The 13,983-nt window shown below is 42.0% G+C and overlaps 1 protein-coding gene across 1 annotated transcript in view; it reads right to left on the reverse strand.

Annotated features, from left to right (window-relative positions):
• AFDN (afadin, adherens junction formation factor) overlaps positions 1 to 13,744 on the reverse strand; it is a gene marked incomplete at both ends in the record, with an annotated part of 111,914 nt that extends 98,170 nt beyond the window's left edge. The window contains one exon of the mRNA XM_079532742.1: positions 13,637 to 13,744. Coding sequence (XP_079388868.1) covers positions 13,637 to 13,744 — 108 coding nt within the window. The remainder of the gene's footprint in view (positions 1 to 13,636) is intronic.
• Between the last annotated feature and the right edge of the window lie 239 nt (positions 13,745 to 13,983).

Consider the following 13,983-nt stretch of genomic DNA (forward strand, 5'->3'; position numbering starts at 1 on the left):
CCCAGCTGGTATTTTTGCAGTCAGTTAGGTGACCTGTACTCTTACAAGAAGTTAACTCCACCTACGAAACTTCCTCCTGCACTGAAAAGTACAGAACAAATGGTCGATTACTTTCAAGCATTTTCTTGCTGTAAAGTGCAGTTCTATTAAATAACCTTAATTTTATTCTTATCAAAGGGCTGTCGTTTCAGTGGCACATGAACCAAGGACAAGTTACAATACAAACATTAATGCAGATGATTAACTGCGTACAGGAGTACTTCGAGTTTAAACAGGCTCAGATTACAAAAGCATTCAGTAACTTGCTTCAGCTTACTCAGATAATAAAACACAGTTAATGTAGGCGATACTACCTTGTAAGATTTCAAGTATCTTCTGACTCACCATGAAACAATTTGGGATTTAACTGATGATTTACCCAAAGAATCCTAGCAGCAAATCAGAATTGATACAGCTGTAAAGCTGTGCAAAAGACAGGTCTATCCTCTCATTAGTGACGGAGTGTGTCATGAGAATATGAAAAGCTGACCTGTAAAAAAGAATCTGCCAAGAAGCAAAGATTGCAGCACACAGAAGAGGAAAGGTATTTAAAACAGGAGGCATCTCCGAGCTCTTTTTGTCTAATTTAATTAGCAATAAATAATCACTCACAGTGTGACAGTTACTCTTTTCTTTCCATGCTTCTGTAGACTGTAAACTTCTTCAGGCTGAGTCATATGAATATTGTGTTTTGCACTAATACTGTATACAGAAGCAAAAATTAAATAAAAAATTCATATAACACTGTTTTAACTAAGAACATGTAAGCTGTTATGTTTCATTTAACTATCATGCACAGAGAGAAGCATGTTTTCTTTACATTAGGTACTTTGAGTATCTAGCTCAGCAAGGTGTGTGATGGCCAGGTTTTTTCTGCCTTATTGGTCTGCTTTTCAATCACAAAACATTCAGGGATTTTGCATTTCTTCTGAATTTGGTTATCCCTTTAAGAACATGATAGGCATAATGAACATTTCATAGGCTTTCTACCAATTTGAATACTAGAAAGTTACATATCTGAAGAAAATAAATTACCTGTCAAGTACAAAAATTAACAGCCACCTATTTAACAAAATAAGACAGCTTTGTGGAAATTTGATATTTAAGTACTTCAGAAACAAAGAAATAAAAACAAAGATTGAGATGATTCATGTTTTCTATAAGATACTTAACCTACTTTACATTGTACGCAGGTATCAAACAGAGAAGATGATCATTCTCAGCTATACTGTTCAAGTCAACATAACATCAAACTGGAATATGGCAGGGCAAATGACAATGCTAACTTTTTTGGCCATATCTTATAAGGTGAAATCTAAAAGTAGCACGACCTACTGAATAGCAACTGCATACATGCATAAAATCTGGCTTCTATTTCTGTGCCAAATTTACTACACAATTTTCAACATGTTATGTCATGTATACGCATTGCTGTTCTCCCACCCCACTGTCCTGTAGCCATTAAAATGAAGTGAGAATACTGGATGACTTAAATGAACACACAACTGATTAGGAGTCCACAGCTACACACAGACAGAAGTCAAGGATGATCTAAACAATCTCACGTACTAGCATCTTTCAAAAGCATTCTGGGCAAAACAGCCAGCAATATTTTAAGTCATTAGTCAACATGTAAAAAAAAGAAGACCAGTTTGCTACTTTGTGCTGCATGAATAGGGAAACTCAGTAATAGCAAAAAAAAAAAAAAGAAAAAAAAAAAAAAAAAAAAAAAAGCTTCCGCTTGTATATATCAAATAGGCATCTTTTCCCAACAAAAGGGTTAAATTTCAGCGGGATGCCAAATGCTTTATTTCAATCAGATCTCACATAGGTAAATACAAAAAGAAACTTTTGAAACACATTAAGCACGAATTAAAATACCATCATTTAAACCAGCTGGACATCGGAGGTGGAAGATGAGGAAGCGAAAGGTCTTGCCAAGTTTCCAAAAGCCACAGCAAATATCAACTGCTACTAAACAGTAACTCTGATTGTTATAAAAGCAGTAAAAATCAGTTCAAAGCCACTGCTGGACAGCAACAGAAAAACAACTCCTGTGCCTTCCACCATCATCACCAACACAACCTGGAAGGATGGACAATTCCAAGCTGCAGGAAACAACCCGGATAGCAGAAACAGTAAGAAGGTGGTCGGTGCTACCAGCTTCCTTCTTTCTGTGCCTCAGAAAGTACGAGGTGGGTGAAGAAGGGGCTGTGGACAGGATGTGTGTGTACATAAGAAACTACTCATCTTTTCTAACAGCTGCAGAAGATAGACGTGTCAGTAACCTGAGGTTAATCCCAAAAACTCATCCTGTTACAGCCCAGCAGGAACTCAGGACAGAGAACACACGTCGGTTTCTAAGTATATTAGGAGGAGGAGCTCTCCAAAACATAATGAGAGCATGTCTATGGTTTTTGAATCAAAGTACAAGCAAGAAAAAAAGCACTCCTTCTTCCCCTCCATTAGAAGAAAATGTGTTGTCACAGTGTCACCAGCAGCATTGGGACCAATGCTGTGGCTGTGTGAGGCCTGGTTGCATCAGCCGAGCCATTCCAGACTCTAAAGTGCAGTCAGCAGGTGCTGGAGGTGCAGCTCACCCATGCCAGAGCTGCACAATCCTAGGTCACATTCTTGGCAAGGCTTCTACACTGCAAGGAGGCACACATCTGAGGGCTGCCAGAATTGGTATTTTTCACACTAAGCAGAAGACTGCAGTATCTGGGTTAGGTGTGGGATTTTTGAGGAGGGTGGCACGGAAGATAGGGGTTCTGAAAGGAGTGGACACTGAGGAATGATCAGTGCATTCATAGCAACATGAGCAGATATTTACAAGTAGCCCTGCACGCAAGGATGTTCAAACAGCTGGAAACAAACACTGGAACCCAAGAGCTCAGCTAAGTGCTGAGTTTTAGTAAGTTATTATCTCAGCCTCCATCATCAGAGTGCTTGAACAATACTTTGCTTCAGCACTCAACCATGTTGGTGCAATGCTGTCCAACTTTTGTGCTTCCACCTGACATTCATCACTCACGATGAAGAAGTCTTTCTTTGAGGAGGCAGCCAAAGTTTTCAAGTTTGGCTAACCTCATACATTTGCTGCACTGATTTTCTGAGCTGACACTTAACCTTAATGCAGGTGAGAATGCAAAACATGCAAACGAAAGTAATCAAGAAGTAGTCACAAAGTTCTACCAGAATTCTGAGTGCTACAAAATGTGAACACTAAAGTCACCACAGATCCCACTGTACGCTCTAACTTTAATAAAAACTACAGACTGCCTACACATCAGTTCCTATCTGCTTCAAAACAGTTTGGGATAGGCACTGCCGCTGAATTTATTGAAATAGCCCTTGTTGCACTATGATAACAACAAAAACATACTTTAATATTAGATTAAATTTCAGCATTTCTTGAAACTTGATCAAAAGAATTCCCGTAACTTTTACAAAATAGAGAATAGCTCTGTTAGAACATTTTAAAAAATGCAAAAAAAAAAAAAAAAAAAAAAAAAAAAAAAAAAAAAAAAAAGGAAACAGGTGTTTGTTTTTAAGTTAAAGCATTCAACAAAGCAAAATTTACACAAAAAAAAAAAAGCAACAACCTTAAGTAAATGCATTTGAGATACCTCACTGGACAGCAAATACTAGATACAATAGGCAATCCACCCAACTTAATTAGCTAATTCGAGCAATGCCTTTATTAGCATTGTCTTTCCATCAAAAATTCTAAATTCCTTTCTTTTTCCAGATGTGAAAAATTTATCTCAGTCTTTCAATTGCCAGAAAACATACAGCAAGTGTTAAATCATAGAACCATAGAATGGCCTGGGTTGAAAAGGACCACAGTGATCCAGTTTCAACTCCCCTACTATGTGAAGGATTGCCAACCACCAGACCAGGCTGCCCAGAGCCACATCCAGCCTGGCCTTGAATGCCTCCAGGGATGGGGCATCCACAGCCTCCTGGGGCAACCTGTTTCAGTGTGTAAAGAAAACTTAACATGTCCATCTGTTCACATTGGAAATAAATTGTATTCATGGTCAGAAAGACTATCACTTTAAATAGAAACAATTCAGGTTTTCTAATAAAAGCCCCAGCATTCTATGAATATAATCCGAATGCGGTAAATACTACCAATATATATATACGAAAGGTAGATATAAACCAGATTTCTCCAGATATATTTCTCAACATAAAAGAAATTGTTTTTATAAAGAATATTTTATCATACAAAGCTTTCCAGAAGAAAATCTGGTAGGATTAGGCATCTTTCCACAAACATCTTCCTGTCCACGAGGATGCTGCGTCACAGTCAGCACTCTGTTGATGCTTTCCAAGTGAAGATCCTAAGATCCTAGAATAACAGCTTTTTCTAAAACTGAGAATCACAACAAGATGGTCAAAGGCTCCTATTTATTTATTTCTAACCACTGTACTGTTCAAAGAAGAGCTACTAGGAGGGCAGAGGGAAAAGGAGACCTTTTGTTGCTGCAGGCACTGGGGGAGGAGAGGGTTTCTTTGCTGTCTGAACCCTCCTGCCCGACCATAAGCCATGCAGCAGCCACTAATATGCATTGGGAAGGGAGATATGATCTTCCTCTGGGCTTTGTGAGCGGTACAGTGATTATATATGGAAAAGCATGACACTCCAATTAAGTTGTGTCTCTGCCTGTAAGGTGGACTGACAATCAGACAAAGAGAAATCTATTGCTAAACAGCTCAGAAGAGGCTTGAAAAACATAGGCATTGAAACTGTAGTTTCTAGTTACTGCTACGGGCAACATACTTTGGCAACAGTATTTATTTGTCCAACAGACAACTCATTCCTTCACTTAGAGATTTCCCTGTTACAGAGAAATATACATAGAGGTGCTTTTGGTACAGAGCAGCCCAGAAATTCATCTGTGCCCTGAAACACAACAGACTGAGGGCAAGTCTTAGGAGAGTTTACCACAAAACTGTACATTTTGTACTAAGTAGTAAGGTGTTGCAAGACCTTCCATATTCCTCAGTTCTAGTTACAAAAGACTGCAATGTACCACATTGACAATAAAAACAATGAACAATTAAAACAAACAATCCAACCTTGAAGCCATTAACATATATCATCATTTTTGACTGAGTCTGCCAGCACTGTATAGCAACCAAAGCTGTATTCAACAAAATCTATTACAAAATATTTACCCAGTATGTGAATAAGAATCACACATTCAAACATGCACTCAATTTCCAAATACGTTCCAAAACAAGCTGTTTTCTAACATCCTTGAAAAGAATTACTATAGTAACTCTTCCCTATTTTTGAAGTCTACTGTATCTTCTACCCTTGAAGTACATAAGTAAAATCAGAAATCTATTGATGATTACTCTTAAGAAAAACAATTTAAACAAACAAACAAAAAAAAAAAAAAAAAAAAAAGAAAAGAAAAAAAAGAGAGGAATCAACTTTTTAAAGGGGTCAACAGTGATAGGACAAGGGGGAATGCCTTAAAGCAGAAGGAAGGAAGGTTTAAATTGGATGTCAGGAGGAAGTTCTTTACAGAGAGAGTGGTGAGGTGCTGGAGCAGGCTGCCCAGAGAGGTTGTGGACGCTCTGTCCCTGGAGGTGTTCAAGGCCGGGTTGGATGGGGCCCTGGGCAGCCTGGTCGAGTATTAAATGGGGAGGTTGGTGGCTCTGCCTGCAGCAGGGGGGTTGGAGCTTGGTGATCCTTGAGGTCCCTTCCAACCCAAACCATTCTATGATTCTGTGACTACATGCAACCTTCATAAGCACAATCATATATTCTATCACTAGATTCTTTCCATTTATATGTAGAGATTCAAAACCCAGTAAGAAAAACATACTGCAGTATTACATTTCCTAATGTCACACTTGCATTTATAACTAACATGGTACGCTGGTCTTCTAGATGGCATCCATGGTCCTAGGACTCTTTTCCAGGCCTCTCAGAACCAATTGTGAATGCATTTTGAGAAGTAATCATTAATCTATATACTAACACTGTTCCAGACAGACCACAACAGTGAGGAATTCTGTCCTTGACAGTGTGGAGTGAAAAGAAGAAAGCAGATTTAGACAGAGTGGCACCTTCATAAGGGGAGTGGGATGGAGGTAATCTCAGAGGTACAGTTCCCTGGAAAGAATATCTAGGCTAGAAGATGATCTGAAGAGGAGCTGAGCTGAGCTGATGGCGTAGCTTACAGGCGAGCACAAAAGGAAAGAAAGCAGCTCTGTAGAAGTTAAAGATATAATCACATGATACTGATCAAGCATTTCAAATTTGAGAACCTTGAGGCTAAAACCTGCAACAGACACAGACGACCACAATCCCTAAGTACTACATGGAATGGTTTTACTAAGTTATATACCCCTAACAAAGAACAGAAATCACCGAGCATCATGAGGTGTCAGCAATCCAGCTGCGTACTGAAACAAGCACATAATCCAGGTGCATACAGAAACAAGCGCGGACTTCATGTCAAAGCAGATCTTTTAGCTCGCCTAGAGAACCAAACTAGACAACAACAAAAGGCAGTTGCAACTTGGTGACTGAGGGCAACCAATCACATGGAAAAATAACCCTCCCACTGCAAAAACTCATGTTATGTACCCATAAATTTGTTCATTATACAGAAGTTCACCAGGCACAGTACGTTCCACAAAGATGGCTCGACTGCTTCTGCTGAATTGGAACTATTTTTCATTAATAGTTTTTAATCTCATTTGCATTCTGTTTTCATCTTGGATTTCTGAATTTCTGGACAGACACAGTCACAAAAAAAAAAAAAAAAAAAAAAAAAAAAAAAAAAAGGTACTGTTTTTTATCCACAATTAAAGATTAAGGGACAAAAATCTCTGCAGCCTAAAAAAAAAAAAGAAAAAACCACCACCAACAACAAAAAAAATAATGAGGAACAACTTGCATGAGAACACCTCCTTTACAGAGGCCACTGAACTGCAAGAAAATACTAAAAATTAGTGTCAGTATTGTAAATTTCAGCTTCAATTACTAACGCTGGTTTGTTTGGCAAATAATAAAAGGAGCATCTTGATGCAACTCAGGAAAGGTTACAATGAAGGAGAAAAGAAAATGAGCACGGAACATCTGGTCAGTTATTTTGCTTTTCTTAACTCTGAGCTATACATAAGCACAAGACGTTTGCTCACCTGTCTCCATCTCAACTACTTAAAAAAATACATTATCAGAATGAGGATGGTGAGGCACTGGAACAGGTTGCCCCAGGAGGCTGTGGATGCCCCATCCCTGGAGGCATTCAAGGCCAGGCTGGATGTGGCTCTGGGCAGCCTGGTCTGGTGGTTGGTGACACTGTTCACAGCAGGGGAGTTGAAACTCAATGATCTTTGAGGTCCTTTTCAACCCAGGCCATTTATCAGTTACCGAAATAATTCTCATGTTGGTATTTTATAGCCAGTCAGAAAAGCATCCTCCTAAAATGTTAAGATATCAGGATGCTAGTAACTGATTTGAGAATTGTTTAGCAAGAAGAACATTTCCAAAATCAGTGCGGCAATATGAACAGCAGAAATAAACAGGCCTAAGTAATAATCTCATAAATCTCTAGGCACTAAGATAAGCATCACTCAAAAGGCATTTTACACAAAAATACTTTTTCCTAGCCAAAATTCACCAAAAATCCAAAAATATGTAAGCAGTACTTTACTCAAACGTACCTCAGAAGAGGCTTCCGTTAGCATGAAGTTCTACAGTCTGAGAGATCAAGCACTTTGGTTACTTATCTGTAACATCTGCTACATTTGACTTCACTTATCATAACAGAAGTTTATCAGTGTATCACTCCACATGGTGATTTTGAATTCCACTTTCACCAGAAGCGCTGGCCAAAGCCAGAAGTTATTCTTTAATGTAATGCTCTCAATTACGGATAGCCACAATCTATTTCCCTGTATTTGTAACAAAGCAGCTTTTCAAATATTGACACAAAGATAAATTCAGAGTGCCTTCTCATGATCTACAACCTTATCACAAACACCAGCTCGTTTCAGCTAATAACACCTTTCAGCTAAATTTCAGTTCTCCTTATCCCATTTAGGTGAACATTTCTTATGGACAAAGGCAACACTCTGTCCATAAGATCAATTACAAAGCAAGTTTATCCATGAACATCATTCAAGTGTGTTCCATTTATTTTAACATTTCTGATATATCTCAAATATGGGCACATTCGGGCTAACCAAGTAAATCTGTAACATTTCCAGAGGTCTAGGCTTTTTTCAACTGAAAAATAATACCTGTCAATGGCACTTTCGTCAGGCAACAGATTCACACACTGGGAGGGAATTTTCAAAGCCAGTATGTCTCAGTTGTATGAACCTAATTAGCCACCAGTCAAGGAACAACTTAAGGAATACAGAAGGCATAGCACAAAACTTCCTCCTAGAAGAGGAATATCTTTGTGCTATTATGTTGCCTGTAGATTGTGATCAAGATTTTAATTCAAACCTGTTATCGCTCTCCAGATAGCAGCAATTATATTTCATTTCTGAAGGCAGACAACTCACTTCTACTCAGTTAAAGCAGAACTGATCTCCAAGCAGTCCTTTTAATGCAAATGAGAAGACCTCTGCTCATGATTTCTTTCCTCCAGACATTCTGATGCAGAAGTCAACACTCAGTAAGTTGCAATTAGAAATTAAAACTCTGAAGCTTGTTGAAGTTATAGGTTAGCAACCCCCTCTTTAACTGTGCCTGTTTAGTGATAGCTACCCACTGAAAAGTGTAGGCAACAGTCCTCAAGGTTTCCAATATACCTTTCCAGACTGCTTAGGAATTACCATATTGTCACAATGAATGTAGTGCATGAAGAAAGCACAAGCATTTCTACCATTTAGACAGCTGCCTAGCTGCAGACTTCCACTGTTACAGACAAGACTGTCCATAATGCAATAGGCAGCCATAGGTAGTCCCAGTCTTAAATGATGAGTCTTTTCAGAGTCACAGAGGCAATTTTTCAAAGCAAATGGGTGAGCAACCATGCAGATAGGAATCTGCAGGGATTTTAAAACTTAAAAGATTCCTAACTCTTATTGCTTTCATTGGATTTAAACTTGTACAGTTTCTTTGAAAAGAATCACAAACTCCTGGCTTATACCAGGCATGGCCACAATAATTATTTACAACACTTTGTGAAGCAGAATCAGATCCGAACCCAAAGAATAAACACAAAAATTGAATCAACTTTAAAACCCACTGTGCAACATCTCCCCTAAATAGGTTATTTGCATTTAAAGTCTGAAAACAAAACAAAACAAAACACCCAACAATGTAAAATATACTGACTTGGCCAAACACACAAACAGTATCAGAATATGAGGGAAGTCTGTATCAAAAAATGACAACACACAAACACACCAACCAGTTCAGAAACACGCTTGTGCAGAAGGGCTGCAGTTAGTCCTGCACCTCACTGCTAAGCTTACACAAGGTGCTTTCAGACCAAAAAAATAAAAATCCCCATTCAGGGGCTTGTTTTATTTCAAGCCATGGCCAGTTAGAAGTTACACACACTCTCAGTACAAAGCATTTTATTTCTCTGAGCTTTTTTTTTTTTTTTTTAAGCAAGCTTCTACTTTTGTTCACTAGATCAGAAAAGCTATCTCCATCATAAAGCAAAAGTACAACAGAACAATACTTGTGATATCCACCTCCAAGGCCTTGGGCAATTATCAAAAAAGCCACTTTTTAGAACAGGTGGGGCTTTTCCCAAAAAAAGTAAAATTTAAATGCTACTCTCTTTCCTAATCCATAAATCCTGCTCAGAACAACAAAGCTCTTCCATTCCTCCCACATACAGTTATCAAAGCATACATTAAAGATGAAACCGTACCTTGCCATCAAGATCAACAATAATTATAACGCCTAGTTCACCTACGGTGCCTTAAACCACACATTAAATGCTTTCAGGAGGACTGATACTTATTTTATCTGACAGTGATAAATGCATCAGTCCATAATGCTTTTGCTTTTCTTGCTCTTTTCCAAAGTTTCCATAGACATTTTATATAATAAAGGGGGAAAAAACCTAAAAAGAAAAGAGGTGATTTGCACTTACGCACTTCTGCTTTTCCGTTTGTTTTTAATCTGCAAACTTCAATACAACACACTTGTTATCAAGTTATTAGCAAAGTTTCTCGTATTTGAGAACTCTCAAAACAAGACCTAAGACTCAAAACGAGGTCAAAAGCTCAATTTGTTTCCTACTGTAGGTCTGTAGGCTTCTTACTGGGTTTTCACTCATAGCTAAAGAAAAAAACTAAGAGGAAAAAAGGGGTGGAGGAGAAGCCAGCCAGATAGGAGAAACATTCAAAACCCTGGTAATACCAGGGAAACAGAGAAAAGGAAAGTGGAACAGAAAAACATTTAAAAAAAAAAAAAAGCATAAACATTCTGTTTCATTTTCAATTTGATTGTTGATTTATCTGCAAAACAAACTATGATTCAGCCCACGTTTCCCAAAAAACCTGCTCTATCTTTCTTGGACTTCCTAAAATGCATAGCTGTCTCATCACTTAAGACAGAGACAGTGATGCTTACATGAATCAAATTCAGATTCGCCTCAGTGCTGCAGAGCTGTCAAGGAAGGATCTGCAGCCAGCACTGCTCCTGATGGTACTGGAGGTTAGCTTGCATTCGCTGCTAAAACTTGAAAAACAGAACTTTTATTTTGCTCATTATAAGCCCCTGAAGTCACAGAACTGCTCTTAAACAATTTGTTCAGAGCAAACAGAATGCAAACTATTATCAGGTTTCGCAAGACACCAAGCGTCAAAATAGGTTTAAAAAAAAAAAAAAAAAAAAAAAAATCACAATGTTAAACCTTGCTCCCCACATGTGACTTCAGTGACAGCATCAGCAGGTAAAGATGGGAAATCCTTACTGCAAAGAAGTTCCCAGTCTTCCTCACATAGAATACACAGAGAGAAATACTTCACTGTCGGCACAGAAGCTGACCCGCTCCCTGTCTTGCTGAGGAAAAGCAGCACTGAATGATGTAGCCACTCATATCACATAACAGGAGAAAATTAGGAACAGGACTCAGTGCTGTGCCCTACCCAAGGCTGTTGCTTCTCTCCATCTCACCAGCAATGTGCTTTTAGAAACAACTTGTGCCTAGCACTTAAGAGAGGCACACAGAGAAGTGGATACCTAATCCCTGAGGACACTGAAATATTAACATGAACTCAAACCGATTCATTTCATGAGGCACTTCCCTGAAAAATAACCACACATTTAAAGTTGCTTCAAAATCCCGCTCTGTACGTCCAAGGCCAAAGCACATGGGACACTTTGCACTGAGGTGGTAAAGGACCTGGTGGATCAGGAGCAACTGCACACCAGGGAGTGGGTCCTTCCAAGCTAATGCTGAGGTGTATCAGTAGGGTTTAGGTACTGACAGTGCCAAAGCTTCTGTCATTTTCCACTAATTTCTCTCTTTTTTCTTTCCCCCCCCCCTTCTTCTAAGGCATAAATTAAACCCTACTATTAAGCAAGGGTTTCATTCCTCTGGAAATGCCTATTCTTGCTACATAGGACACACAGAAGATGAGTCACTTAAGAGACTGTTTACATGGAAGCAAAGCCTGGAGAATCACTGCAAGGTAGTAGCTCTCAAAACCCCAAACATACACACAATGGGAGCTCTGGGTGACAGCTCACAGTGCTGGCACGTGCTTGCTGCAACACTAATGCAGCCAGCCAACTGCCACATCTCAATTGCTTATAGCAATCCCACCTGTAAAAAAAGCCATATATCCACCTTACTGCACCTGTACAAACGCTGCACCCGCTGCAGCCTGTACTGTGAGTGCAACGTTCCTGATGTTCCCTCTGACCTAGGAACAGCGTGGAAACCACTTGGGATTGCTGGGGCTAAAATAGTCTGGCAAAGGCCCCATTTGTGCTGACAAATAGCACGCACAACAATCACATCACCACTGGAGTTGAAAATAATGCACATTTGGATCAGCTCAGGGTAACCATAGAATATCCCAATCTGGAAGGAACTCCCAAGGATCAGAGACCAAGCTCTGGCTCCACACAGCACCACCCAAATCCAAACCCTGAGTCTGAAAGCATTGCCCAAACACTTCCTGAACTCCAACAGCTTGAGGCCGTACTCACTGACCTAGGAAGAACGTGAGCTTTTGTGTTTGCAATTTTCCTTCCAGATGGAAGGAAAATGCACTTCACCTATCGTCAGTTTGCTGCAGACACAGCTGCAGTCTTACCAAACATCATTAGAACCAGTACTTTAAGAAGCTTAGATGTTCAGAGATATCCATACGCTTCATTTTAACCACCAGCAGTTCAACTGGAATAAATCTCATTGCTGACAGTGCTGAGCATGTTCCTACACTGGTTCAAAGACTATAGAATGGCAGAAGCATGGAGCTAATGCAAGTGAAATCGATGTTTCCTTCTATAGCAGCTGTAAGGAAGCTTTGTGCAAAGCCCAGCGCAGTATGACAAACACGTAAGGCGGACCCAAAAAACATAGGAGTTGTTAAACCAGTTATTGCAACACAGCAGGAGTCCAACGTCCCCCAGACACACAGAAAAAGGGCTGGAGTTAGAACACACAGGGAATGGACAGATGCACTCATGAGACAGCAGTCACTCTGCAGTCCCAGGGTGCTGAGTTCTCAAACACGATCGACAGAGACTTTATGCCAGCATCAGCCCAGTTATGAAGCAAGTGACTGTCAGCCGGTGGGGATATGGGCGAGACCTATGCAACGCAAGGAGCTAGCATTATGATAGATACCGCAAGGTGCACAGAATAGCACAGAGCCCTCTGCTCGGCAGCCTACAACAAGCAGCACCGAAAATACCCAAAGCACAATGGGAAAACCTGAGAATGGCACTCGGAACTTCTCGCGGCTATGCCAGCAGCCAGTGCCCGGCTGCACGGCCAGGACAGCGCAGCTCTCTGAGCCCTCTGTTAATGATCAGCCAGGAGCAGGGCCAGGCCAAGAGCAAGAATGAATTTCCTCCCGTTCTCCCCAGGCCCACGACGTGGGGAGGGGGGAGGGGGGGCTCCAGAACGAGGCACGGCCCCGGGCAGCGCGACCAGGGGCACGGGCAGGGTGTGGCCTCTTTTTTTTTTTTGAAAAGTAAACGCAGCCTCTCAGCCGCGAGCAACACCCATTTCGTTAGGAAGAAACTGCCCGCTGTGTTTTTCCGGTACAACATGTGAACAAGGCACCAGGAACCTGCTCCTGCTGCGCACTCCCGGCCGAGCGCCGCCCGTCACGCCCCGGCGGCGCAGCCCCGTCTCCCGCCCGCGGCCGGCAGGTTGCTTTGTGCCGCACAAAGCCGGGCGCTGCCAGGCGCTCACACAAAGCGAAGCCCACCGCCGGGCCTCCCCCCTTCCTTCTCTCTCGTTCTCTCTCTCCCCCGTGCTCTCACCGCCGCAACCTAACCCCGGGCACGGGCCGCGCACCGGCTCCCTGCCCGGCGGCCGCGCGGTGGCGGAGCGGGGGCCGCGGCCTGCGCCGGGCGCGGTGCCTCACCTCCGGGCGGCCCGGGCCGTGCGGCCGCGCCGGGGTCGCTCACCTCGGTGGGGGCGCTGATCTCGAACAGGTCCAGCCGGTTCGCGTTCCAGTGGTTGATGATGTCGGCGAGTTTACGCCGCTCCTCCTCCCGGCTGCCGCCGCCCGACATCCTCGCCGAGCCCGCCGCCGCCGCCGGGAGCCGAGCCGGGGCCGCGGCCGGGCCCTCTCCGCCGAGCCCCGGGCGCGGAGCGGTGGGGGGGAGGCAGCCCGCCGGGGAGGGGCCGGCGCTCCTCTCGGTGGCGGCCGGCACGGGAGCCGCGGAAACGCCCCGGGATCGCCGCTCCGCTCGCTCTCGGTCCCGGCGGACGGCGACGGAGGAGAGAAAGAAAAAGAGGGAAGGGCGGGGGG

The sequence above is a fragment of the Tetrao urogallus genome, assembly GCF_951394365.1.
Source record: "Tetrao urogallus genome assembly, chromosome: 2".
Classification (NCBI taxonomy): Eukaryota; Metazoa; Chordata; class Aves; order Galliformes; family Phasianidae; genus Tetrao; species Tetrao urogallus.